At 40.3% G+C, this 25507-nt stretch overlaps 1 protein-coding gene across 2 annotated transcripts in view; it reads right to left on the reverse strand.

The window, feature by feature from the left end:
* pcxb (pyruvate carboxylase b) overlaps positions 1 to 25507 on the reverse strand; it is a 319257-nt gene that overhangs the window by 281038 nt on the left and 12712 nt on the right. For both annotated transcript variants that reach the window (XM_086284188.1, XM_086284198.1), the window contains exons 3-9: positions 24091 to 24184; positions 23373 to 23463; positions 21431 to 21596; positions 20301 to 20446; positions 16698 to 16815; positions 14063 to 14130; positions 11614 to 11697 (exon numbers count right to left, since the gene is read on the reverse strand). In XM_086284188.1, coding sequence (XP_086140314.1) covers positions 11614 to 11697; positions 14063 to 14130; positions 16698 to 16815; positions 20301 to 20446; positions 21431 to 21596; positions 23373 to 23463; positions 24091 to 24184 — 767 coding nt within the window. The remainder of the gene's footprint in view (positions 1 to 11613; positions 11698 to 14062; positions 14131 to 16697; positions 16816 to 20300; positions 20447 to 21430; positions 21597 to 23372; positions 23464 to 24090; positions 24185 to 25507) is intronic.

Below are 25507 nucleotides of genomic sequence, written 5' to 3' on the forward strand. Positions count from 1 at the left end.
AAAATCCAAATAAATATGTATGAAGTCAAATGGGTAACGTTCAGCTACAGCACTACCACTAACAAGCATTTTCTGTGCATATAAACTAAGACTATGTGCCACAGTCACCCTGGTTTATCCTGCTCTGTGTTCTTTATTAGAAATAATGGTTTGCACACTGCAGAGCTCCAGATTCTTTAATCATTGCATCCAGTGATGTTTCAAGCACACCTGCTGTTCAGCATTTCTGTTCTCCGTGTTCCTTTATTACAGTGAACATGTATTCTGCATACATCTGTAGGTTTTTATCCTACACTACAGAGCGCCTCGACATGACAGTTCTGATTTGGAGCTTCAGTAATATCTTTGTAACTATCATGTTTTCAACTTCAGTAACAGGAGAACAGTTTATTGTACCATATCACAACAAAGTGAAATGACCTAAAAACTGTCTCGTAAGCGCAATAATTTTTCCCTGAAAAGCAAACAAATCCACAATTAACCAATTTGAATAATATTTGACAAACACCAGTGCGCCCAGCTGTTATGTGATAATGATGATATAGAAAAGAAATGGTGCTTACAGACAGCAGCATGTATTAGTGCAAACAAAATTAGGGGCATTTTTCCTCCTCTCCCAATGAGCTACTCCCACTCCTGATAGGCTACCAGCAAAGTCCAAGTGTTATATTGAGACATCTGTGATATAGATGGGCTGTGCATTTATGTTCTCTAGCTCACAAAACAAAATCATAAAGCCCAAATGTCTGACAGCGAGCGTAGCATGTCAGCCTCCGATGACAAAGGAAGCCACTCCAGCAGCATGAAAGGGGTTTCAGCACAGGGTAGACTAGGGCTGCTCGATTATGGCAAAAATGATAATCACGACTATTTTCACTGAAATTGAGATCACGATTATTTGACGATATTTATTTAACCCTTTAAGACCTACTATAGAACCAAGTCCACCAGAGCTTTTTTTTTTTTTTTTTTTTTTTTTTTTTTTTTTTTACATGCTGTAGTGCCATTTGTGGGAGCATTTCAAGTTGCTATACATCAATACAACTGTTATAGCCCATATTTTAATAATATGTATGCATTAAGTCCATAGTAATTACATAAATTGCAAAAAAGTGCAATAAACTACAAAAAAAAATTGAAAATCGCTTTTGTTTTGTTTACATATATTTCTACTTGGAGAAATTTAAGAGGTTTATCCCTCAAAACTTTAAATACAATAAAGTTGCAAAAAAATAGTTTCCCACCACAGGAAATTTATTTTGAGTGTCTTCATAGTTTTATTTTGGAGATACAGCAATTTTTATATACTGCAGGAAAAACAAAAAACAATCCTATGATGCAAATTTGCAAAGAAAACAGCATGTGCATAATTTCACTGTGGGAAGTGTTACGAACAGCTGATAGGAACGGCAAAGCGTGTTTCTGGAATATTATGTTTTTGTTCCTGCAAGCGCTTTTTATGCAATTTTTGCAAAGCTATATGTGGAAGGAAACCGTGACCGAGGACAAGCTGATGGCATCAGATGTAAGTACAACTCCTCCGGTTTCATATGCAAAACAAATTATTGCGCTAGCTTACACGGTTCAGGTTCTACAGGGATTTAAAAATAGTTACACAAAACGGAGCTTACTGCTCTGACCGGCTTTAAAGGGTTAACAATGACTTTAAAATAATAATATAAAATGGTGTGCAACACCACTGAATTTTTTTTTTTTTAAACTCTGTTTTCAACCAACGGCAGTCACTCTCCAAATAACTTCTGCTTAGCTTTCCGAGCTTCCCTCGGGTCCTCTTAATCAGCGGTCTCCACCCTTTTTTGCGCCACGGACCAGTTTATGCCCGACAATATTTTCACGGACCGGCCTTTAAGGTGTCGCGGATAAATGAGGGAGGGGCTAATAATCGGCTCAGTCATTTTTAATGATCGTTGAAAGCCCAGATCGTAATCGTGATTAAAATTCGATTAATTGAGCAGCCCTAGGGTAGACCAACAACTCAATACTTTGGAAAACATCCAACTAAATGTGGAAAACCTTTTCACTACTAGAAGGGAAAGAAAATTAAGTTCAATCTAACCAGCCTATAAAAAGATCCTAGCAGCTGGTGATGTGCAACCCAAAAGTAAACAAATGACTCGACAGAGCATCGCTGCAGAGCTCGCTAATTGCACCCCAAATGACAGGAAGAGCAAACATCAAATGTTAGCGCAAAAGTGGCTCCTGCAGTGTTTTTCCAAGAAACTTTAAATACAACACCTGAGTTTAACAATAACTAAAGTACCTTAACCTTCTAACTCTTTAGCAACTAAACAACAGCCGCATATTAAAACTCAATTTGAAATAAGTCTTGTAGCTGGTATGTTGTACCTCGGGTCGAGCTTTTTATCCATTAGCTTAAAGCCACACTTTTTTACCGTGTACCTGCATCTGTAATTTCCACCCACCGTTTGCTCTTCCTGTCACATGGAGCGCAATTAGCGAGCTCTCCAGCGATACTCGCTCGAGTCATTTGTTTACATTTGAGTCGCACATCACCGGCTCTAGTATTTCCTCCGCCTTCACAGCCTGGTAGGACTCGGCTGAGTGTTTGTGCTTCAAGTGTTGAACAAGTTAGTTTGTTGCGACACTAGGGTATGTAAACAGTGTATCACTATATCACAGTATTACATTTTTAATCACATCAACTTACAGTGGTATGATACAGCCCTGCTGGCTACCCCGATTGGCGCTGATGAGCTGTGGACATACTTGATTGTGAGCAGCAGTTCTCTCAAGAGACAGCAGAAAGACGAGTAGGCAAACAGGCACAATACTAAATAGAAATAAATTATTTCTCCTTCTCTCCACTACACTTAAATTATTTTTCTCATGTCATCATGCACACAGATTTCAAGCTCCTGTTCTCCTCTCTCCATCACACTTAAAAAACACTGCAACAAATTTTAATTTTCTGCCGTCTTCCACTCGTGTACAAATAAAAATCAATACTGCTTCATTTCTGCAGGGGGGGGGGGGGGGGGGGGGGGGGAGTAAACCCCCCCCCCACCTGCCACTAAACCAAACAAAACAGATTGAATCAGAGTTTAAAATGCAACAGCCTCAATCATCATCATCACACCACACGAGTACCAGAATTGAATTCCCTAAAACAGCTGCACAAAATGCAGCGTATGACAGCAACTTTGCCTTCTGCCTTCAGATTAAACTGATAAATATACCATGAAACAAAAATGTCAGGCACTGAGGTTTTGCTGGCATTAAAGTTACCTACAAAGGCACACCTGTTTGCTTTTCCTCACCACCACCACCACCACAACAGTTAAGCTAATTAGGCAGTTCTGTTGCTCACAGATACCCATGGTGAGCTCCTGTGCATAGTAACATCAGGTGTGCATATTATACAGTTAGCTGCAGCTCATTTTGAAACACACAAGATGTGTTTTGTCCTTCACACTCTGAGTTTGACTGCTAAATGCACCAGTGTCTCGAGGCAAACTGTGGAATCAAGTGAACCAAATTCATTACAGCAGCTTAAAATGCAATATCATTGCAGATCATAGGCTTGTGTTCTCATTGCTTACGCTCCTTCATAACAGCTACCTCTGCCAAATTCCAATCATGATATAGAGGTTTGAAAAGAAAGTTGGATATTGCTGCCAAACTGTAACAAAGACAGTTCGAAGAGTTCACTGGAAGAGGCCCAAAGTGTGGGTGAACCAACTGAGCACAATACAGAGAAAACATTAAGCGTGTATCAGATGTAGTTATATCGAGATATCTGGACAGTAAGAGAGAAAAACAAACTTCCCCATAAGAGAACAACACAGACATCAATAAACCTCAACATATGACTACTCATACCATCACATTTTAATATAGGATGATCAATATAATGAGCTCATTTAACATACAAGCATAAAAGAGAATCATTACAATAAAGAGTACTTGGTGAATTATAGCTGCCAAAGAAAACAGGTTAAAAAAAATGCATAGAAACCAGATATCAAAAAGTAATTTATAATACCAAGAGTCTGGTGGCAACATCCCAGCCAAGTCTCACCTAAAAACTATCATATAGCTGCTCCAAGAGTGGAGTTATTCGTTTTCAGTCAATATCTCATGAAGCTGAAAGGCTGTAAACAGCTTGATGACAGGGTGTCAGACCGGGGAGAGTACCACCATGATGGTACCAGTGTAGAAAATGAGGAAAGTGTAACTAAGTAGGTTATCAGTCAGACAGTTCAAAGCTTAAATAGGTTTGGTTTTTTTCAGTATATCTGGTGTTGTGATTTTAAGTTCAGAAATTCAAGCTCGTCTTATTTGTCTAAGAACTGCAACATTTTGCATTTATTTTAGGCGCTCTCATTTTGTGGTCAAACAACCCTATCCTTCATATTCAGAGCACCTCTGAGTTTCCCTTTTAGTTTTGTTCAGCTTGAGCCATGATGTCAGGAAGAGCTTTTATTTTATTTTTTTAAAACAAAGCCAGTCAGAAAAAAATCTAAAACAAGAGTGTTTCTGCAGGAGAACCTGTTGAAACAACCCTATGTGCATGTGTGTTTGACACAGACACTCCCTGCACTGATGTGATGCATTTCACCTCTTCATGTCCACATCTGCACCCTCAAACATCTGGCAGAGACAGGTTTCATCTCAAACACCTCATGTTTTTCACATTTTATTTAAGAAAAAAAAAGTTAAAGTTAAGGGAAATTCCTCTTCCCAAAAAAAAAAAAAAAAAAAAAAAAAAAAAAAAAAAAAAAAAAGATATAATAATAAAGTCACATTGATATCAAGATTACAGTTACTGGACCAAAATAATGAGAACTATGTTTTTCCCCAATCAAGCAGCGCTGCCGTACACTACACAGAGCCACACTCTTGTTTTATGTGACACTGCTGCTCTTCTGAACATTTGAAGGAGAGGATATTCAGTACTGTTCATTAATGCAGCAAAAACAGATCAGAATTAATCTGTTGTCAAACACAGTAAATCTAACAGATTATTTATGCACAGCCAGTCAGCAACAACCACTTAGTCTATACTCAATAAGTCAGATCTCTTCGGGCAGTCGTTGCAGCTCCGGAAATGCTAGAGTGTAACAGAATTTGTCAAATGTAATGTGCAGTGTCTGAGACATGTTACTTTATGTCTGTCTACTTATCACAGGACTGTCGAGCATATGTGCAATAAACCACAGCCCATCAGCGCACAGATGTTCCACACTTGCAAGAACCGAAAAACTTCATGGTCAAACTGGGAATTTTGTACTCAAATGCAGATATTCAACTTTATTTCCATCATAAAACTCGTGTCCACCAAGCAAAGACAGATGGGCTTCACTGCAGCTTTTTCTTTATTAACTCATTGCAGAAGTAAGCGATATAGGACACTACTGCTGCACATCACATATCAAGAGGTATTAAAAAAAAAAAATAAATAAGCCAAGCAGTACATGGATGAATGAGCGAGCAATGATGCACCCAATCAGTGGGCCCATCACTGATTATTAAAATCTCACACTGCTATAGTGAGACACATCACTCAGATCTAATCAGGACTGGCTGGGATATACATGGGCGGGTAAAAAGAAATGTCAGCTGTAGACCTTTCACTGAAACACAGACAAAACATCAGAAGCCAGAACCCCTCCCCCCAATCCTTTTCCAGGCGTATACAAAAATCAGCTGTTTGAACAGCAGATAACACATAAGAGCACAGAGGCATGGTTTGACAACATCTGATTTTCTTGTGAGACCTGACTCTAATGGCTGCAGGAAGTTACTCCAGCTCTCAGCACAAGGGTTTGAGCTCAGTGTTGCCAGGCAACTTTGTTCTCCAGCACATTCTATCAGGAAATGTGACCTGTATCGAGTTCAAAGACTGCACAGTTTCTCTGAAAGACTGATGGAGGCTGCTGATAATGGAAGATGTGTGATATGTACAGATGGAAAAATGATGGGAGGGGGAAAATAAAATAAAATATATAAAAGCAACACTATGGAGCCACCATTAAAACCAGATAAGAGAGAAACAGCAGGTGTGTGAATGAGAATGGGGAAAAAAGATAAATATTTATACAATGCTATGAAGTAGGATTCAAATCCTCAGAGTTTATATTGTGGAATCTGATATTAAACTGTCACATATCCACTAAAATGTTACATCAAATATCCAGAGTAAATACAAGAATTAAATAATGCTGCTTGTTGAAGCAAGAAAGCATAAAACGCCCAAATCAAAAAACAAAAAAAATCAAAACATGTCAATAGAAATAGTTGAGGCTGGATTGACCAACGAGTCAGATGCTTTCTTCTTGATGTCATACTAAAAATGAGACCACATCAAATCTGGTATTGCTGCATAATTTGGCAGAAATCTAAGAAAGCAGGCATCTAGTACATACAGAGACTAAAGGAATACAAGCCCATACAAGGACTGTTCAAGCAGGTAGTTAAACATGCAATCAAAATGATGGCTGAACATCCCTTCTCCTTTGAATATGTACCATCACCTCATTTGTTCAAGCCTCCATTAAACCAAGAACTCACTAAAGACTGAACTGATTTTAGCTTTTGTGTCTCTAGCCCTAATAGTGTTTTTATTAATGTATGGATATACACTCAGATACTTCATTAAGTACGCCTATTCTGCTACTCTAAATGCAATTATCCAGTCAGCAAATCAGACTGACGCAAATTGATTGTTTTCAGCATGTAGACATGGTCAAGACTATGTGATGAAGTTCAAACAGAGCATAAGAATGGGGAAGAAAGGTGATTTAATTGGCTCTGAGTGTGCCATGTTTGTTGGTGTGACACCGGCTGATCAGAGAATTTGAGAAACCGCTTATCTGCTAGGATTTTCCTGCACAACCATGTCCAGGGAAAAAGAAAACATCCAGTGAGCAGCAGCTCTCTGGGCAAAAATTACTTGTTGAAGCCGCAGGTCAGAGGAGAACAGCCAGACTGCTTTGAAGTTATAAGGGAACAGTAACACATACCTAGTTGTCATAACCAAGTCATGCAGAAGAGCATTTCTGAGCACACCTTGAATACTGAAGCAGATGTGCTATAGTAGCATAAACGCAACACTGGACGTCACTTCAAAACAGCTAAGAACAGGACAGACTACAAATCTCAAATACATCTCAAAACTATTGTATCAATTTATAAAATCCCACGTCGCCTCATTCTCGAGTTACAGCATTCAGTTACAGCACCATCCCAGGGTCAGAAATTGGTGTGCGCAACATGAAAGCATGCATCCATCTCTATATCCTCTAACCGATTTCTTGAACATGAAAATGAGTTCACTGTACACAAATGCCACTTTAGAGCACACCTTTGGTATGTGGTTAAATGGGAGATTTTCATCATGGATGTGTGTGACAAATCTATGTGATACCATCATGTCAGTGTGGACCATAACCACCTAGTTTAATCTGTGGCACAAAGAATTAAGGCAGCTCTAAAGGGCAAAACAGGGTCCAAGCCAGAGCTAGAAGGGTGTAAGCAATGAAGTGGCTGGTGAATGTAGTTTTATAGACACAGTGTAGTTAGAGGACAATACTTTTTAATGTTCTTCTTTTATGTATGGTTTTATGATTGCAGCTTTTATGATCTCATTCTTATACACAGAAACAGATTGTGGCACTTTGCACAAATTTCCCCTCAGGAAGCGTAAAGTCCACTGAAGTTACAGCAAGTCTAACTGCTAATAATCCCCCTACACTTCATTGCTAGTTTGACTATAGTTGTTGCTGTAACTAGAGTCAAGCTCTTCGGTTATAGCAGATCAGCCTGCCCGACTATGTCGTGGTGGAATTTCAGCCCACTCTTCACTGCAGAGTTCCTTTCTTGAACCCACATCTTGAGCAGGCCACTGACAAATTCTAATTTTAACTCTCGCTCACAACCGTTAACTTCAGCTTCAACTCAACTTCATTCTCATTCTGAATTTTCTAGTAGAGCAGAATTCAGGTTACCCCCTCAGGTGTGGCACTTCACCTTCCCCTGAAGCAGCCAAAGTATCCCAGCAACGCTGCCACATGTGCGCTTAACTTCGGTATAATGTCTGAGTTTGTGGAATTTCAAGACAATTTAACATTCCACTCGGTTGAAAGAACACTCTGCTGAAAGGTTTGAGCATCATCAAGATGTATCGTGACAGCAGCCTACTGGGTTAACAGTGTTCTTCACCTCAGTTCTTACATCGACTGAAGTTTTGCCAAGTGTCGCTCAGATATTTCAAACCTCAGATTTCAGGTCTTGACTAAGAGGCGCCCGACTTTAACATCTTACTATTGGAGAATTTCAGACAATCACATCCAGGAAGGTTTATTATCGTCCTTAATCATAGACATGTGTCCCTAGAGACATACAAAGAGCTTAATAATCCTCCTTTTCTTACATATTTTAAGAATATGCCCTTTGTAATTTTGTCCAAGCCAAAAATTACACTCTTGTGTTTCAGTTTTACAAACTTTGTGCTTGCTCTCTATGCCTTTTTTGAAGTTCTGAAATGTCACAACAAATAAAACTATCCAGAAGTTATTTGATGTGTGGCTCCATTTTCACATTTGATCAGATGTGCACATAAAAAAAATAAAAATAAAAAAAAGTTGTTTGAAGATTTGACACAAACAAAAAGTAAACAAATCAAACTGTTATACTTTTTCACAGAATCAGATTTGCATGTGTGAGCTTGTTTGAGTCGGCAAGAGGATGAATTGGTTTTACTGAGCACATCTTTATACTACCAACTACGGTTTACAACAGTGTGTTTGGCATTTTTGGCCAGATATTGGGAGTAGGAGGAATGAGGAGGACAGACATAATAACAACAATGTAATGTCTCATACAAAATGCTATTAAATTCAGTGAGTTCCTCATTAAAATGAAAAGACATCAATCAAAATGAAAACTGAAACCAAGATGTCTACCTTTCCAGGACAGAACTGAAAGAAAGTATAATCAAGCATGGGTATGTAGAAATAATATGAGTATTCCAGTGTGGGTTATAAGAGCTTGCATCACCTTACTTTCACACACATGCATGCACAGGCTGTGACACATGCACACACCCATTAATAATTCTGAAGTAAGCACCAGAATGCATCCTCAGCATTGCTAAGGGGGTGTTTCAATACCCGAGGTGAGAGCAGGGCTCAGCTCTGAAGTGGAAGCTTCACTGTGGAGACTGACTTAAAGTGAAATGCAGTCACAACACATAGCAGAAAAATGCAAGAACAGTGGTGGGGGAGGGGGAGCAAGTGTGGAAGGAAGAAAATGAAAGGTGATGCAGAGAGAAAGTGAGACCCCTGGTGATAATCTGCAAAGGCTGCAGGTCTGTGAGACTTTCTATTCACCTTTGTTCTACTTTGCAAAAAACTAAGCTGGATGAGAACTCAAGCTCTGTATGTAATAAACAGAAGAGGTAAAATCCAAACATTTATACGACTACTGTTACAACTTTAACTAGTAAAGAACGTAAAATAATCTTTTTAAAAAGAGCCTGTTGCCTCTTACCTGGCCTGAACCCAGAGAGGAAGAAGGGGAGGGGGACACAGACCAGTACACTAAAGGCCAATTTCAAGTTACCAATTAACCTAGCAGTCATATTTGGACTGTGGTTGCAAGTTTGAGTAGAGAACAGAGAAGTCATGCCAGCACAGGAAGAACGTGCAATATCCACCGTAAAGGCCACAGCTGGCCAGCAGATTCAAGGCTTCCTGCTGTGAGACATCAGTGCCAACCGCTGTCCCACAAAAAGCACAACATGTTCATCTTGTCAAGTTAACCAGTTACATTTTTAAAAATCAGCAATACAATATGCCTCATCCCTTTATTACAAGCTTAAGGAGATCAGCAACAATGACAGGCACCAACCAAAGCTATCATAATACAGCAATTCTGGATACACTGCAGATAAGTCATCTATGACCAAGACCATTACCTGTAACTGAGGTCTTAAACTGTAGATCAGCGGTCCCCAACCACGGACTGAGTCGTTTGGTACCGGACCACAAGAGTTGAGGCTCGGCTGTGAAATTTATGGTTTTGAGGGGTTTTAGCGGTTTCTTTTGTTTGTTTGTTTTTTAATCGTTTTTATCATTAACTCTGTTTCCCTGGGTCTTTTCCCATATGTTATGAATAAATCTTTTTTGGTACCGGTACTGGTTTTATTTTGTTGTATTTATCCGCGACCCCTTAAAGGCCAGTCCTTGAAAATATTGTCGGACATACACCGGTCTGTGGGGCAAAAAAGGTTAGGGACCACTGGTATAGATTATATTCTTCAACTGTAACGACGTATCAAATAATTAGATTACTGACTTTTTCCCTGCCCTGACGTCCAATCAGTCGCCAGTCTCCTAATCATTTTCTAAGTGCCACCGTGGGGAGACAAAGTATTGACTCTGGAGAGGTAAACTGGCAGGAGAACCTGCTGTTTGACTAAAAATATATTTGGCGCCAGTGTATCACTAACATATTGAAAGAGAAAGCAATATAATATATTTTATTGACGTTGTCACACTTTTTTTACCATTTGTATTTTACGGTTATTTCTATTTCTGCACTGACGAGTGAAGACACTACATTTCGTCGTATTTAAGTCAGCTGGGAACAAAAAAAACAAAACAAAAAAAACGGGTATGTGCATGAGCATGCATGCATGCATGCATGCAGTACTCTTGTTGGCACCTGTCATCCTCACACCAGAGCGACATCACTCTCATTTCAAGCTGTAATATGCAGTCAAGAGCTCGCCGCTGCTGCTCTTAAACACACAAGGAGACATGGTTTGTCACTTTAGGCAGACGAGCTGGGTGATGTTGATACGATTACTGGAGAAGGAGAAAAAAAACTCACTGCTAGAGCAAGGTCACATCACCCGTCTAAGTCTGTCTTACATAACGATCAGTAACAAAGATCATTCTTCAGCAAATCACCATCCCCGTCTCCAACCTCCTCCCTCATCGCTCCTATCTATTCCTCAACTAGACCATTACCCGAAAAGGCCATTTCTTGAAATCTCTCCTGAGAGATGAGGCTCGACTTAGTCATAGTTGAGCCAACTTTTCAATGATTTAAAAAAAAAAAAAAAAAGGCTAAAGACAAGGTGAGATGCTCTCAAACTGTTCAAACACTCATATTCACAATTGCATCCTCAGTCTACACTGCTGACATCCATTTCCACCCATTTTCAAATTACAATTTCATTTTCACAGTTAGGTAAAGCGTCAACATCCCCTTCTAAAAATCACAGGTAGTCGGCACATTAAAATTCTTGGGCAGTATCCCGTGGTCTTGCAGACCAATTATAGACAGGAAAGTGAATTGTATGGGGAATTTGCTCAGGCTTCTTAAAAACAACCCGATGGTTGACAGTACTCGCCAGGAAAGCCTTTTCAGTTTCAGTGAGCCATTTCTTCCCCAGGCTGCCAACTTTTCATAACAAGTGTTCTAAACTTAACGCTGCACATTCGACACACTGAAACCTGCTTTCACAGTCTGTGGAGCAAACAGCGCGTCCAAATGTAGAAGCCGTCTTCACATCAGGACACAACTGCAACGGGGGGGGGGGGCTGTATGGGTAAATATCCTTACCTGTCTGGCAAGGTTGACAGCATCCGCGTGAAGACGATCTCTGAGATGAGGGTCCAGCTGGAACGCCGGTGCAATCTCCACAACCTTCAAATCAATAGGACCATCAATATTACCAACATCAGGAGGAAAATGAACATCTAAAGTAAATGATGACTGCAGTGTGTACTGGCTATATTGTGCATCTTTAAATTGGACCCCTGTAAGCCTAGCTTTCATGACACAATCTGAAACCTCCTGGGATAAATGAAGGCTCAAAACACACAGAGGATAGCACTTTTGTTTTCCCAGCATCTATTAATAACTTTCCCCACAGAAATGTAGGACAGTGAATCATCCGGAGAAACTGCAGAAAACCCGATTGACAAAAGGCAGCCGTTACCAAGGGAGCGTGACAGAAACCCAATGTAAAGCAGGGGTTAAACCCTCAGGTGAGCAATCACCAGACAAAGACAACAGGACTGGAGGCGGGGTCTGGATGTATCCACTGCCTGTAGTAGACCTCGATTATTAGTAGATTAGCAGCCCTTGAGGCACTGAGAGACACGGATGCTAATAATTCATTCTGACACTTCTGGAGGAATCTGGATTCAACTAAATCACAACACTCAGTTCTGATTCATTTAGCCCAACACAGAGGATAAAAATTTGCCTCTTAATTCTCTTAGACATTAGTGGTGCATTCGATAAGCCCGAAAGCAAATGGCTTTATTAACGAAGCACTGAAAGACACGAGCAATTTAAAACCCTACCAAGGTTGTATGACTGAGTAATTAGCCATGGTGATGACTTTACACTATTTGAGGGGGATCTACAACTAGTACCCACATTTAAAAAAAGAATAATTAAAAAGAAAAAATTAGAAATATGAAACACGATAACTGCACATCATCATCCAGTATGTTGACCTGCTTTGTAAGCCTTTTTTTGGGTGGATAGGCAGCGTGTAGCAGGCTTATTTTCATGGTAAACAGCGTTGATGAGAGTAAAGCTGTGGGTGATGAATCAGAACAATGAGCTTAAAGATGCTTAAATGCTCCAGAGAGCTGCTGGGTACTGCAGAGTTGGCAGATAATTGTCTATTGGTTCATTACTAGAAGTGGCTGTTTACCCGTAACACAGAAATGTAATCTATTGTTTATAAGGAATGGTGCTTTTTCTATAGTGCTTACAAAAGTGCTCCCAAAGCCCCAGATTTCACTGTATTTCACTATAAGACAAACTAATAAACCTACTTCACCCATTTAGTCAACACTATAATTTGTTTTTTTTATTTTCCCCGCTTGATAGTTTGTCATTTAAGCGTTAGTGAGACAGAGTGAGCAGATTGTCTTGGTTATGCACAGCCTTGTGTTTAGTGTGGCTGCTGGGTGGCTGGGGATCACTACGCTGGAGCCTGATCCATTTCTTTTCACTGCGTCAAACAAGTCAACCCATCAGGGCAGCTCAGTTCAAGGCAACGTGACCAGTCACAAATTTTAAAGTGAAACCCCTAGAACTCAAAATCTCTATCAAATCTTAATGCCATAAAGAAGCCTCTCTCAAAGTAAGAGTAGCACTTCTGCGACATAAAGAAAACTAAAAATATCCCAGCTGCGCTCTGCCAACCCAAATCTACTTCAACAAGCGACTATTCTTGTTTCTGAGATTGAAAGAGATCTTAGATTAAGGGCAAAGGCAGATTAAGGCTGCCAGAATCAAAGACCAGCAGCTCTAGCATGAACAGAGCCACTAATATGATTATCATCTGTAATTTGATTAGAGGGGAAAGGAAGAAAGTGATGAAAACACATGATTAAAACTGCTCTGAGGTGACAATATGTAATGAAATATTACACATGTTAATCAGCTTCCTCTGATGAAAGCACTGCTACGTTGAATGATTAGATGGCAATTTCTATTCCCCCTTTCATCTGATATTCAGTCATTTTTGTTAATTTAATAATCAGGTGATGGCGTAATACCTCATTTCTCTCCAGTAACTGTCCGATGAATGCCCGCCTGATTAATATGAATGAATTTAAACGTTCTCAAAGAAACTGCTTTTGTTGATCCAAGTTGATTTGTCGGAGGATTATGCAGTTACTGCCAAGACTCCCATTCACGCAGGATTAACAGTGGATAATTTTTATTGGAGTAAGATCCTCTTACCCCCTGCAGCTTGGAGCTTTCTATGACACTCAGGGCCACCTGTGCTATATTAACCATTATAAAGGATTATTAACGTCACACAGAGTACGCCACTAAATTAGCCCATTTCCTCAAATAAAAGGACAACTAAACACTACAGTCTATTGTAAATTTTCTCAGCAATGCATGCACACCCAATCCATGCTTATGACTTATTTCAGGCCCACCCACCATTATCAGGCACTTCATATTAATCTACTTAATGAAGCAACGCCGCAAATAAAATCTTAAATGAAAACAAAGACGAAAAAGAGGGCATCACCTTCTGGTGTCTCCGCTGAATGGAGCAGTCTCTCTCGTAGAGGTGGATGACATTACCATATTTATCGCCTGAGGAAAGACAAAGATGCAAGTGAGGAAATAACAGAGGAAGCAATTTGTATATATAAAAAAAAAAGTAGATAAGCAGCAGTATGAGGACAAAGAGCAGTGTAAAGAGTGTGGCTGCGTTCAAGGACAGGACATTTTCTTGATGCTACGTGAGGCAAACCCAATTTTGGAGCACGAGAGTCGGTCCCCAACCCACCGAGTCGTTTGGTACCGGCCCACCAGAGTAAAATTTATGGTTTTCATCATTAACTCTGTTTCCCTGGGTCTTTCTGCCATGTTGAAGTTGTGCGTCTTATTTTGGAAAAAAAATAAAATAAAATATTTTCACATTACCATAGCGACCAGAGAGCATTAAGGGGCAGAGAGGAGGATGTTATGCTCAATGTTGTTGGAGCATTTCAAGAGGATACCGCTAATAAAGCTAATTACAGTGAATTCGCATTTATCATTATATTTACACAATACCGCTATTTTGTTGTATTTATCCACAACACCTTAAAGGAGTCCGTGAAAATATTGTCGGACATTAAACTGGTCCGTGCTGCAAAAAAATGTTGGGGACCGCTGCTTTAGAGTGACCACAAACAGCTTTTTGCTGCAATTACAGCATCAGATTTGATCGATTGCTACTGCAGATAAGAGCTTTTAAACAACTGAATATGACATGAAATGATGAGTAAGACATTTTATGTCAATGTGACAACACAAGGCTTCTTTTAGTGGCATTATTACTTAACAGGACTAAAAGATAAGACTGATAGTTGAGAAGCAAACTAAATGAAATTCCACAGATTTTACTTAAATGTAGGGCTGTGCGATATGAACAAAATCTCATATCCCGATATAAGAATTCTATCCTCCTGATAACGATATAAATCACAAAAATGTAACATTTTCTGTAAATTCTGTGAATCTCGGGCGGCTCGTCTTGCGGGAAGTGTTTCCAGATGCGCGTCATGTAGCTGGAGTCGAGTGTTTTAACAGATGCATGAAACGATACATTTTTAGACATAAGTTGTAACGGCCGCCGTTTTCTTTGAGTATTTATTACACGGCGTGCTGCGAGGAAAAGCCTGTTCTGACGTTTGAGTCTAAGGTTTATTTTTTAGCACCTGGCGGCTCTTTTTTTACTTCTCATCCGTAAATAATCTGCTCTTTCACGTGATTCGGTTTATTTTGAAAAGTCTCAACAGGATCTTGAGCTTGAAAGGTTTATGTGGAACATAAACAAGCGGACACGCGATGCTGTTACCGTCGTTGTTGCTAACCACAACTCATAAAAACAGCCGCTTGTCTGTCCATAGTGTGGTTATATAAAATATAAGAGAAAGAGAACTTTAAGAAATTAATATAGCCACTACAGTGACCATCAAAACGATGAAAAATTACCGTAAACAGTTTATTTTGCGACACCATGAAACAAACGATAGCGTAAAATGAAACGATAGCCGTTTTTATATCGTCATCCGATATATATCGTTATATCGAACAGCCCTACTTAAATGGTTTGATGTGCAAGAGTTCATTAAAAGACAATGCAGTCAAGACAGTAGAGCCCTTTTTCTTCACTTATTTATTCCCCAAACACTTTCTAGATTGGTCCTTTTCTCTTCAATAACAGTGACATTTTTTAATTTGACTTCTTCAAATTTCTCCTTTTATTCAAATGATTCAAAATCCAAAGCTATTCAGTGGCTCACGGTTGTGAACCATTTTGTTGTTACAGCTCTTCATCTGTAACAATTTTACTGAAAATTACTGCAGTTAATGGACCATCAAAACCCTTTCAGATCAACTTTTCCAAATAATCATTTAAACTGTCAGTCATCACAATCAACTTGCAGAATAGAATACGAGCAAACATGCGAACCGCCATTTGTTGAGTTAAAACAGTCCAATAACTACAAACTATCACAGTTTAACCGCACTAGTTAACGTTATATACCTCTGAAATAGTTCTTACAATCTAACAGAAGCGAGGATTGATGGAAGCTGGGCAGAAAACGCAAAATAAATACAAGAAGAAATGAAACTGGATGGCAAAGGGAGGAGACAAGAAAAAAGGAGAGAATATTAAAGGGAGACCCAGAGAGGAAAGTGGAGACTGAAGGACTGCCAGAATTCAGAGGGCTGGCAAAGACATGGCTGTTAGCAGGTAATTCAGAAAATTCACAAAATCCTTTGCAAGCCCTAAAGAGAGCAATTAATCAGAGTGAACATGCACACGCATGCACACGTGATTAGCTATGGCAAATTCTGAATGCCACCTTGTGTATGTGTGGCCATGGAAACATGCAGACACCTCTGTGCAGTACAGGCACTTCCTGCAAGTGTTGGTGTCGGATTTCAGTACTGTAATAGAGTGCTTGCAGAGTTACATGCACTAAAATGAGAAGATGTAATGGCTGGAGAATAAATCATCTTCCCTCTCCTTGTTCATCTGCTTCACCTCCTCCCTTAGCACTCTTAGATTTCAAGGGCTACAATGCAGTTTGCCTTCTTAATGAAACTCAGATAAACATAAACCAGTTAAAAGGCAAACGTAAATGAAGTCAGAGTGCACTTACCAAGGATCTGTACTTCGATGTGCCTCGGCTTTTCAATAAATTTCTCGACAAACAAGGCTCCGTTCCCAAAAGCCGTCAGGGCTTCAGAGTAGGCCCGCTGGTAATTCTCCTCAAGTTCCTGACAAACAAGAGAAATCCATACATGTCCAAGTTAGTTCAACCGTTCAAGAGACAGTCCCAGCAAACTAATGCTTTTCAAATGTATGGAGTGGTATTATTCGTGTTATTTAGACAACTGCTGTTCCCCTTTTGCACATAATATTTTATTTGTCCCGACAGAAATGTTTACATTCCCCTAGAGAGCAAGACGGGACACAATATCTCTGGAAGATCACAGTCCACCATGTTCAAGGTCACGACTCCATCTGTGTTTGTCAGTCTGCAAAACTCTGCCAGCCAATTCAGTCTCCTCTATGGAGGAAAGACACAAATCACAACCACGCGCCCTTCCCCTGAGCCTCAGGAAAGGAAACTCGAGTCCATCCTCAGCTGTCATCTCATAGCCTTGACAAAAAAATGCATTTGGAGGCACAACTACAACATTCAAGGGAACTGCAGATGTCATCAGCGCTGCTAAAAGCAGTGTGTCAAAGAAAAGGGCAGAGATGGCACAAAAGGAAGCCACAACTTTCAAAGAACAGGAAATTATACAACTAATACATAAATAAGCCTTTAAATATCTGATCAGACTCACCGGCTACCAATAAGGGGACAATCAAATGATTTAGAACCAAGTATTCACCAACTGGCTTTGTCACCACTTAATCAGGTGATCATGGACTGAAGCGAGTGCTACGAGCACAGGAAGAACAGCTGCTTTGCTAGTACGTCTACATCTCATCCAGTCATCATTCCTGCAAACTTAACACAACTGAGAAACCAGAAAAACCTGCTAGTTACTGTCAGGGACTCCCAAGTCTGACTGAATGCAACACTTTGGGGGGGAAAAAAATGCTTCAAAGTTGCTCAATTACATTGTCATTCACGAGCCTGTAGGTGCAAGAGGACTTTTGAAAGACTGGGAAACTTATGAAGATCGCATTTGTACTCCTTCCACATCTTCTCAGTGCATCGTCAGCTCTGGCCACTGGAGCTTTGACGCTTGCCATTCCCTCGTCCTCTTTCACTTCTTTTGGAAAGCATATCACATCAATCCTAGAGGGGTGGAAATACTAAAATCTAGCAGACTAGCTTATCTTAGCCTTGCTTATCAGTAAACATACACATCTCATCCTACAACATGTTGAGAATATTAGCTTCTGTCTGTTAATTCAGCATACAAATAACCTACGAGCCGGCCTTAATGGAATAAAAAGTCAACCTACGCATTGTTGCCTGGCGGTCCCAACAGTACAGAGAAACCTCTTTACAATTTCCTCACATCGTATCTGCTGGAGCTGCTGAGGCCCTTGTGACTCAACTGAATAACTAGAAATGTCAACAACTAATTAATTAGACTGGGGTACGACTCAGAAAAGGTCACACTTTCCAATATGTTGCCGACTTGCATGACTACAGTAGGACGCAACACTGCCACCACTCATGTAGATCAGAAACTATAGCATAGTGCCAGTGAATAAAGCGGGGCTTACATTTAAACTGACACTTGTCAGTGTAACTTGTGTTTCTCGATCCAGGCTTTAGTAAATGTTTCGGGCAGCACATCCGCCCAACGACATGATACGATACAAGTAGGAGAGCGCGATCTGGTTAATCTGAGGGCCAAGTAAACACGTTAAACCATTTATGGTACTCATTCTTGAGAAATGCAGTTTAAAGGATAACATTACAGTGCTCAAAGGGTCATCAGGGAATATTATTATAATCTAGGGGCAGCAATGACGCTCCCTCCGCTGTCCTGATATTGCTAACGCTAGAAACAAAGCAACCTCGAGGCATGCACTAAAATAGGGGTGATAACTTGACACTTCCTGGTGTTTAAAGGCATAAAAGCCCCTTTGAGGGACACATTTTGAGAAAAAATATATATATAATTGTAAAGGGTAAAATAAAAATCACATCTCTGGCTTCTTTTTAACCCTCTATAATTTCTAATGTTATGTAATAAAACAGAAATAATGACTTAACACAATTCCCCTCATATTGAACAGTGTCAAGATAAACTGTACTGTCTCCGCTTGGCCAAGTCGCCAATAGCAATCAACTGAGGTTATGAGGTTAAAGTACAGCTATCCTGATTTTTTCTCCTCCACAAGCATTTCCCAAAACACCAAACATCAGCCAAGCGACGCCGAAAAGCTTAATGAATGTATTTTAAGGGACTCTTGCGAGGTTAACGGTCTGTAACCAGCACCGATATAAAAAGAGATGCTCACCATACTCAATATAGATGAAATAAAACTGCAGAAGCACCATTTACGCAGGCCATCACTGCACTGTGGGTCATTTTGTGTCATGTCGGGCTCAGACTGCTGGAGCTTGGGATAATTCGGATATTCAAAGAGAAATCTGATCCCAGACCTCGGTCAGTGACGACAATGACTCGGATTCAGAGTCTTGGTTATGTGAGAGTTTTACATCGCTAAACAAAAGACGACACGTTTGATATTTAGTTTAAATCTGGGTGATTATGACAACACTTTTGCACAACTGAGTGCAAAACAAGCCAGAGATATAGCAGCCTGGGTTTGTCTAGAAACTGTCCCCTCTAGAAAGTCTACACTGTCCAGTCACATGAAGGCAAAAATGCCCCGGGTAAAAAAAACAAATACAAATTCCACCAGGCCTATGAGAAACCACACAGCATTATCGCCACAGGCTTGAGGAGGGAAAAGCCGCCAGCATCACTAAATGAGCAAATTTTGCTGAGCTAACTGGCTAGGTCGCACAGGCACATGTGGCTGCACTGAGCGGAGGTTTCCACCTCCATAGCCAAAGGGTTTTTCTGAATGTGGCAAGAGTTTTGAAACATACTTGCAGGCACTAAAGTTGGGATAATAAACAGAAATATTGGGAAGTCCAGTTGTTCCTGATTGCGTCATTGTTTTACATACAGTCTTGCTGAAAAACAAACGATCTGTCGGCCAATCTCACATTTTATATCCAGATAACACTTTTGAGCCAACAGATGAATCTAAAATTCCAACTCTTGTAATATGGGCCTACAATAAGATTATGCTACCTATTTTGACAATCTTCTGCTATTTATATACTGTTTATATTTCAGTTATTAGTATCAAGGACATGTTGAGACATTTTACTGTTATGGACCAAAAAAAAAAAAAAATCATTTAAAAAAAAAATCAAAAAGGTAAGATGCATGAAATCACTGTTTTTATCTTAAACCGTGAGAATACTTTAACTGTGCCTGCTGGACAGCCTCCAATTATACTCACTTAAAAGAAAAGAGAAAGAGCCAAACATAAATCACTCAGACTCCTTCACTAAGTGACCGAGCCACTTTCAGGGCACAGATTCCAATACATCCAGAGTGATTGGTGCCCAGTTTGAGATTTTCAAGTAATTTCAACTCGATTCAAAGCAAACCGAATGAATAAAAACGAGAAAAAAAAAAAGTGTCATTAGGTTGGTCGGTCAAGACGCAGTTTAAACAGCTTCCTCTGACACCATACAAGCGCTCACCTCATATTCTCTGACCACCCTCATGCCGCGACCACCTCCACCATAGGCTGCTTTGAAGATAATGGGGAAGCCGTATGTCTGGGCAAACGCCTGCGCCTCCTGCAGACTTGAGATGGGAGCATCTGTTCCTGGGACCACAGGTACTCCTACACAGGGTTGGGTTTGTGACAAACATTACTTTAAAAAGGATGTCAAATGTTACAGAGGAGGGGAAAAAAGGAAAATAAAAACTCTAGGACCATAATTATGACAGTTACTGATATAATCAAAGAAGATTGGCAGCCATTAAAGACAGCAGCGCAATCTAAGATTCACTTGGTCTTGAAATACTAAATTATTTAGTGGCTCAAAATGACAAAAGCATCCCATTAATGGAAATAGAGCTTGTTAGATTTCCTACAGTTGCATAAAAGAAAAAGAGCATGCTCTTAAAATATTCATCACCTCAGTGAATACAAATTTAATACACGCATTAAAGCGACAGCAAATGCAAAGGCAGAGTGAAAGGTAGATGGAGGTGTGAGTCATCTTGCAGAGTGATTTAAATTTAAACCACACTATTACTAATAGCATCACAAGCTTTACATGCACACTGCCAGTCAGCTACGCTTCCATTTTATCATAGTAAGTATACAACTACTACCATCACATAATACGAATCTATTATACACGTTTCCAATTCCATATTTTCTCTTTACTCCAACAGCCTTGTATGACTCAAGGTTCAAAACAATCTTCATATTTTGCAGGGCCTTGGTGCTTCAGTTCATCCTCTGATACAAGCCGTTTCAATTCTCCCTTCGAGCCAACTTTCTTCTGATTTGCTGGCCCTTGCAGAATGAAGGCTTGAATAGCAGGGTTGTGAGGCTGCTGTGCTCACCTGAGATGACCAAATTAAGCACATTTGCCATTTTTAAAAGCCAGGAATATTTACAAGAAGCTGTCAGGAAAGGGGCATTTGGAGGAGTCTGAAGCCTGAGATATTGGCTCATAGAAATTTCCTGTACTGACTTCATTATTTCAGACACCTATATCTAGAAAAAGCACAACAGGTCCACTATAATGAGCAAGCCTCAAAAGCCTCAAACCTACATGCAACCGAGCATCATTTTGGGGTGGTCATATCATACCTGCATTCATAGCCAAGGAACGAGCCTCCACCTTGTCACCCATCTTGCGCACCGTTTCTGGAGATGGTCCGACAAACATCACCCCGGCATCCGAACAGGCCTGAGCAAATTCTGCCCGCTCAGACAGGAAACCATAGCCAGGATGGATAGCATCCACACCGTTGTCCTAAGTAGGCACAGATGGATAGACTTTTTTAAATTCACCCATCCCAGAGAAAGTAAATATAGCTCAGCTAAGCTGCATGAGTTGTGTTAAACAGAGAGCCACTGGGGGCCTCAGTTAGCACTTGGATGTCTAATAGTGAGAGAAACAAAGAGGTGTCACACACTAACCTAAATGCTTTAACACATGCAATCTCATGGTAGTGCAAAGAATTTGTGTTACTTAAAAATGGTTCTGAGTTCATTTTATTCTCATTTCATCTTAGTTACCATTACCTTAATCATCATCATAATGGACACCAGTAGGAGACTGAGTGAACAGACAGGCGTAGATAATTTGAGGGTCAGCGGGAAGGTATCGTGTACACACACACACACACACACACACACACACACACACACCAAAGGGTAGCAGACAGATACAGTAGCTGCCGAGGCTGACAGATAGAGCCATCTCTGGATCAGTATGTGCCATCTGCTCTCGGATACAAGGCGGACTATAATTATGGGCTGTCCCGTTGTTAAGGGAGCTGTTACTGGCAGGCCAAAAGAGGCACTGAGCCACACAGAAACATAGCAAGTGCCATGCATGCACACAAGCAGGTAAAAGAAGACAGAAAGAAACCCACAAATTTAACAAGACGTGGACAGCAGATGAAGATTAACAGAGGTTAATACGATACAGTAGGGTGCACGTGTGGGCTCACGCATTCACGTCCAACACAACTGTTTTAATTGTCATGTTGGACAATTTTAAGAAAGAAAATCATCAGCTTGTTAGCGGCTAAGTGAAGATACATTGTGAACAAGAGGTAAACAAACTAAATATGAAAGGGTGAAAACAGGAACACACAATGCTGGCATGGGCTGGCTGAGCTCTCAGATAGCCAGACGGATTTTAGAGAAATGAGTTTGATGCCAAAGGCTCCCCAACTTGGCTGGCTGACCACATGCCCACGCAGAAGAGTATAAAACATGAGAGATTGATCAGAAAAATGATAATAAACTGACAGCATATCCTGGAGGAGTGGAGAGAGGATGGGAAAGATGCAACAAAGAGCCGATATGATCTACACAGAGATAAGTGGCACAGGGAAGAGGAGAGGAAGGGAGATGGGAAATGAAAGTGAAAAGGAAGTAAGGAAAGGAAGAAACAAGAAACTGTGGACACTAGACACGGATACTGACCACGAAGGAAAACAACAGGGCAGGGGTGTGCGAGTAGAGTAATACAATATTCCCTTTTCTTGTGCAAGTAACACAGTGAACAGAAAAGAATCATATTCCAGTCCATGTTAGAAGCTTTTTTTCCTCCACTACTGACAGCAAGAGATGAGACTTGCATAGCATGGATTTTCATTTCAGTCAAAGGCAAAAATTCAATTACAGTCAATACAAAAATTAATAACTCGCCAGCAGCGCTTTATCAAATTCTTCATTTAGGGGACCGTTAAGATGCGTATGGGCACTGTACATGACAGCGCTGTAAGGAAATGGAGTATGCTGGTCTTAAATCAGGGGCAAACGATTGAACTGCTTTCATTTTGGTCAGAACATCAATCTGAAAATAAACCGTTTTATCTGAATTGCCTCATTTTGTTTATTTAACTCCACCGAGAGCCAAAATAATAAGTGAAAAAAAAATCTGATTATCACATAGCTGTACTTCCCAGTGGCTTTATTATGTCTTTGTTAGCTCTTCCAAGTTTCTCTTGAGACATGTGAACCACCATACAGGTGAAGTGGAAGAGTTACTTTTGTGAAGGTGAAAACTCGTTACCTTGGCGACTTTGATGATGTCTGGAATGTGCAGGTATGCTGCAACAGGTGGCAGGCCTTTCCCAATCAGGTAAGCCTCATCCGCCTTCTGCCTGTGAAGACGAGAACACGCAAAGACGTGCATTAGTGAGACGGAAGGTGGCCAGCTCAAAATATAAATGTATAAAAATCAGGCTGCATGTACAAATATGCACCAGCTTTCAATAAATACTGGACAGGAGCACTTCAGTAAATCAGGTAAACTATAAACACTTAAAACATTACCATGATCAGGGTTTATTGGGTACAATGCTGCATATAAAGAGTGAAATAGAAAATGATGGAATAAAAGTGGAGCCGAATAAAAGCAAACGCATTAGGAAGGAAAAACAGGAACAGGTAGAAAAGTATCCGTGTTATATTTGAAGCTCACAAAGAGCCAAAATAGTTTGTGTGCATGTAAACTAAGCTGCGAGATTACCTGAATGTTTGTAATGTCAATACAATTATACTTATGTCCCCACTTAACATCAACTGCAAAACAAAGAACCCACCCAAAGCGCTGGAGCGGAGAAAAATGCTCCCAAGACTCCTTTTCAATTGCTATTACCTCTAATCAGCTGTTAGCATTCTGTAATCAATATCCAGCAGTGGCAGGCGAGACATTTAGCGACATATGCCCGTGAAGCCATCTTTATTTAAAACACTACGGCTCACTCTAATGTAGCACACACTAATACCTGTGCATTTGTCCAGTGTCCTGCTCTGAATACACGGCCACGGTTCGAATCCCCAGCTCGGTGCAGGCTCTGAACACACGGATGGCGATCTCACCTGAAAGACGAGAGGAACACATGAGATGACTCAATGCAGAAGGCGGTTTGGTTTAGCTTTGCCACATCTCATTCTCCCAGCTCCATCTGTTCCCTTCCTCTCTGTGTTTTCTTTTAATATATTCCCTTTATTATGCAAATGTTTCTTTATTTTTTAGGAGACTGTGTGTAGAGGGAGGCTGTAGTTCTTTCATCATCTAGGTTTTATAAGCACAGACTTTATAGCATTTTATCAACATCCTGTAGCGTTTTGCATCTAATGCCTCAGCTGAGAAAAGAAGCCCAAACTTTGTAATGTATTGCATGAAAACAAGACCTATGCAAAAAAAAAAACGTCAGACACTGCAACAAGTCAACAGTTTTTAACTCAAGTTTGAGAGAACAGCGTAAAATCTCAGCTTCAGACAAGCAAAACGCTGCCTGACTTATCTTGCTGTCACAAAAGCCAAATACTTTTTCAAGCAACACGCATTTAGAGGGAGAAAGTTAAGTCGCTGAAAACAAGTAAGCTGTGTTGTTCTTGCTTGAAGGCGAGGACAGCGTTCAAACATTTGTACGGCTTTTAAAAAAAAGAAAATAAAATATGAGGAGAGTAGACGAGCATGAAAGGAGTAACTTCTGGAGAAGAGCAACAGCATGAACATGAAAGGGATGAAAGCGTGAGGGATAAGAGAAGAGGACGAGATGTATGGAAAACTGACAGATCAAAATGTAGTTAACTTTAAAAGAACAATGCAAAAAAAGAAAAAAGGCACTCGAGCTTGTCTTGAGGACGAAACGCTGTGACAGGAAGTGGGGAACAGAAATGAAAAGAAAGGAGAGGAGTTGCTAGAAGAGCAGAGAGGCTATGGCAGAGACGAGATATGTTTGGTGAAGTGGAATCTGGGCTGATATGATGGTGTGCCCTTATCGCCACATAGGCGCGCGCACACTGCAGCCAAGAACGGCCCGATGCGCTCCAGTGTGAAGAATGTGATCTTATGTGGTGTTGCTATCGCGTCAGGCTGATGTGAAGCAGGGGGGGGGATGGACGGAAAGCCCCGCTGTGTTCGAGCATGAAGGACAGACCACAACTCATTTGAATCACATGGATGTATTCCAGCAGCTAAACAGAGCCTTTGTGAGATGTATGCATGCAACAGGGGGCCTATAGAGCGCCACGTGCTTTCAAGACCTCCAACAGTACTGAAAACCCATGCACCAATAAAACTGGAATAATGAAACAATGAAGCAAATCAAGCATTTTAAATGTGACTGCAGGAATGAATATAATAAAAGAAATTTGAATAAAAAGCATGAATCTATTTATTTAATCACTCAAACA

This window comes from Aulonocara sp. 'chitande type north' Nkhata Bay, linkage group LG3 (genome assembly GCF_057382095.1).
Source record: "Aulonocara sp. 'chitande type north' Nkhata Bay isolate Kocher_YH1m ecotype deep benthic linkage group LG3, A_spYH_male_GT1.1, whole genome shotgun sequence".
NCBI classification, from domain to species: Eukaryota; Metazoa; Chordata; class Actinopteri; order Cichliformes; family Cichlidae; genus Aulonocara; species Aulonocara sp. 'chitande type north' Nkhata Bay.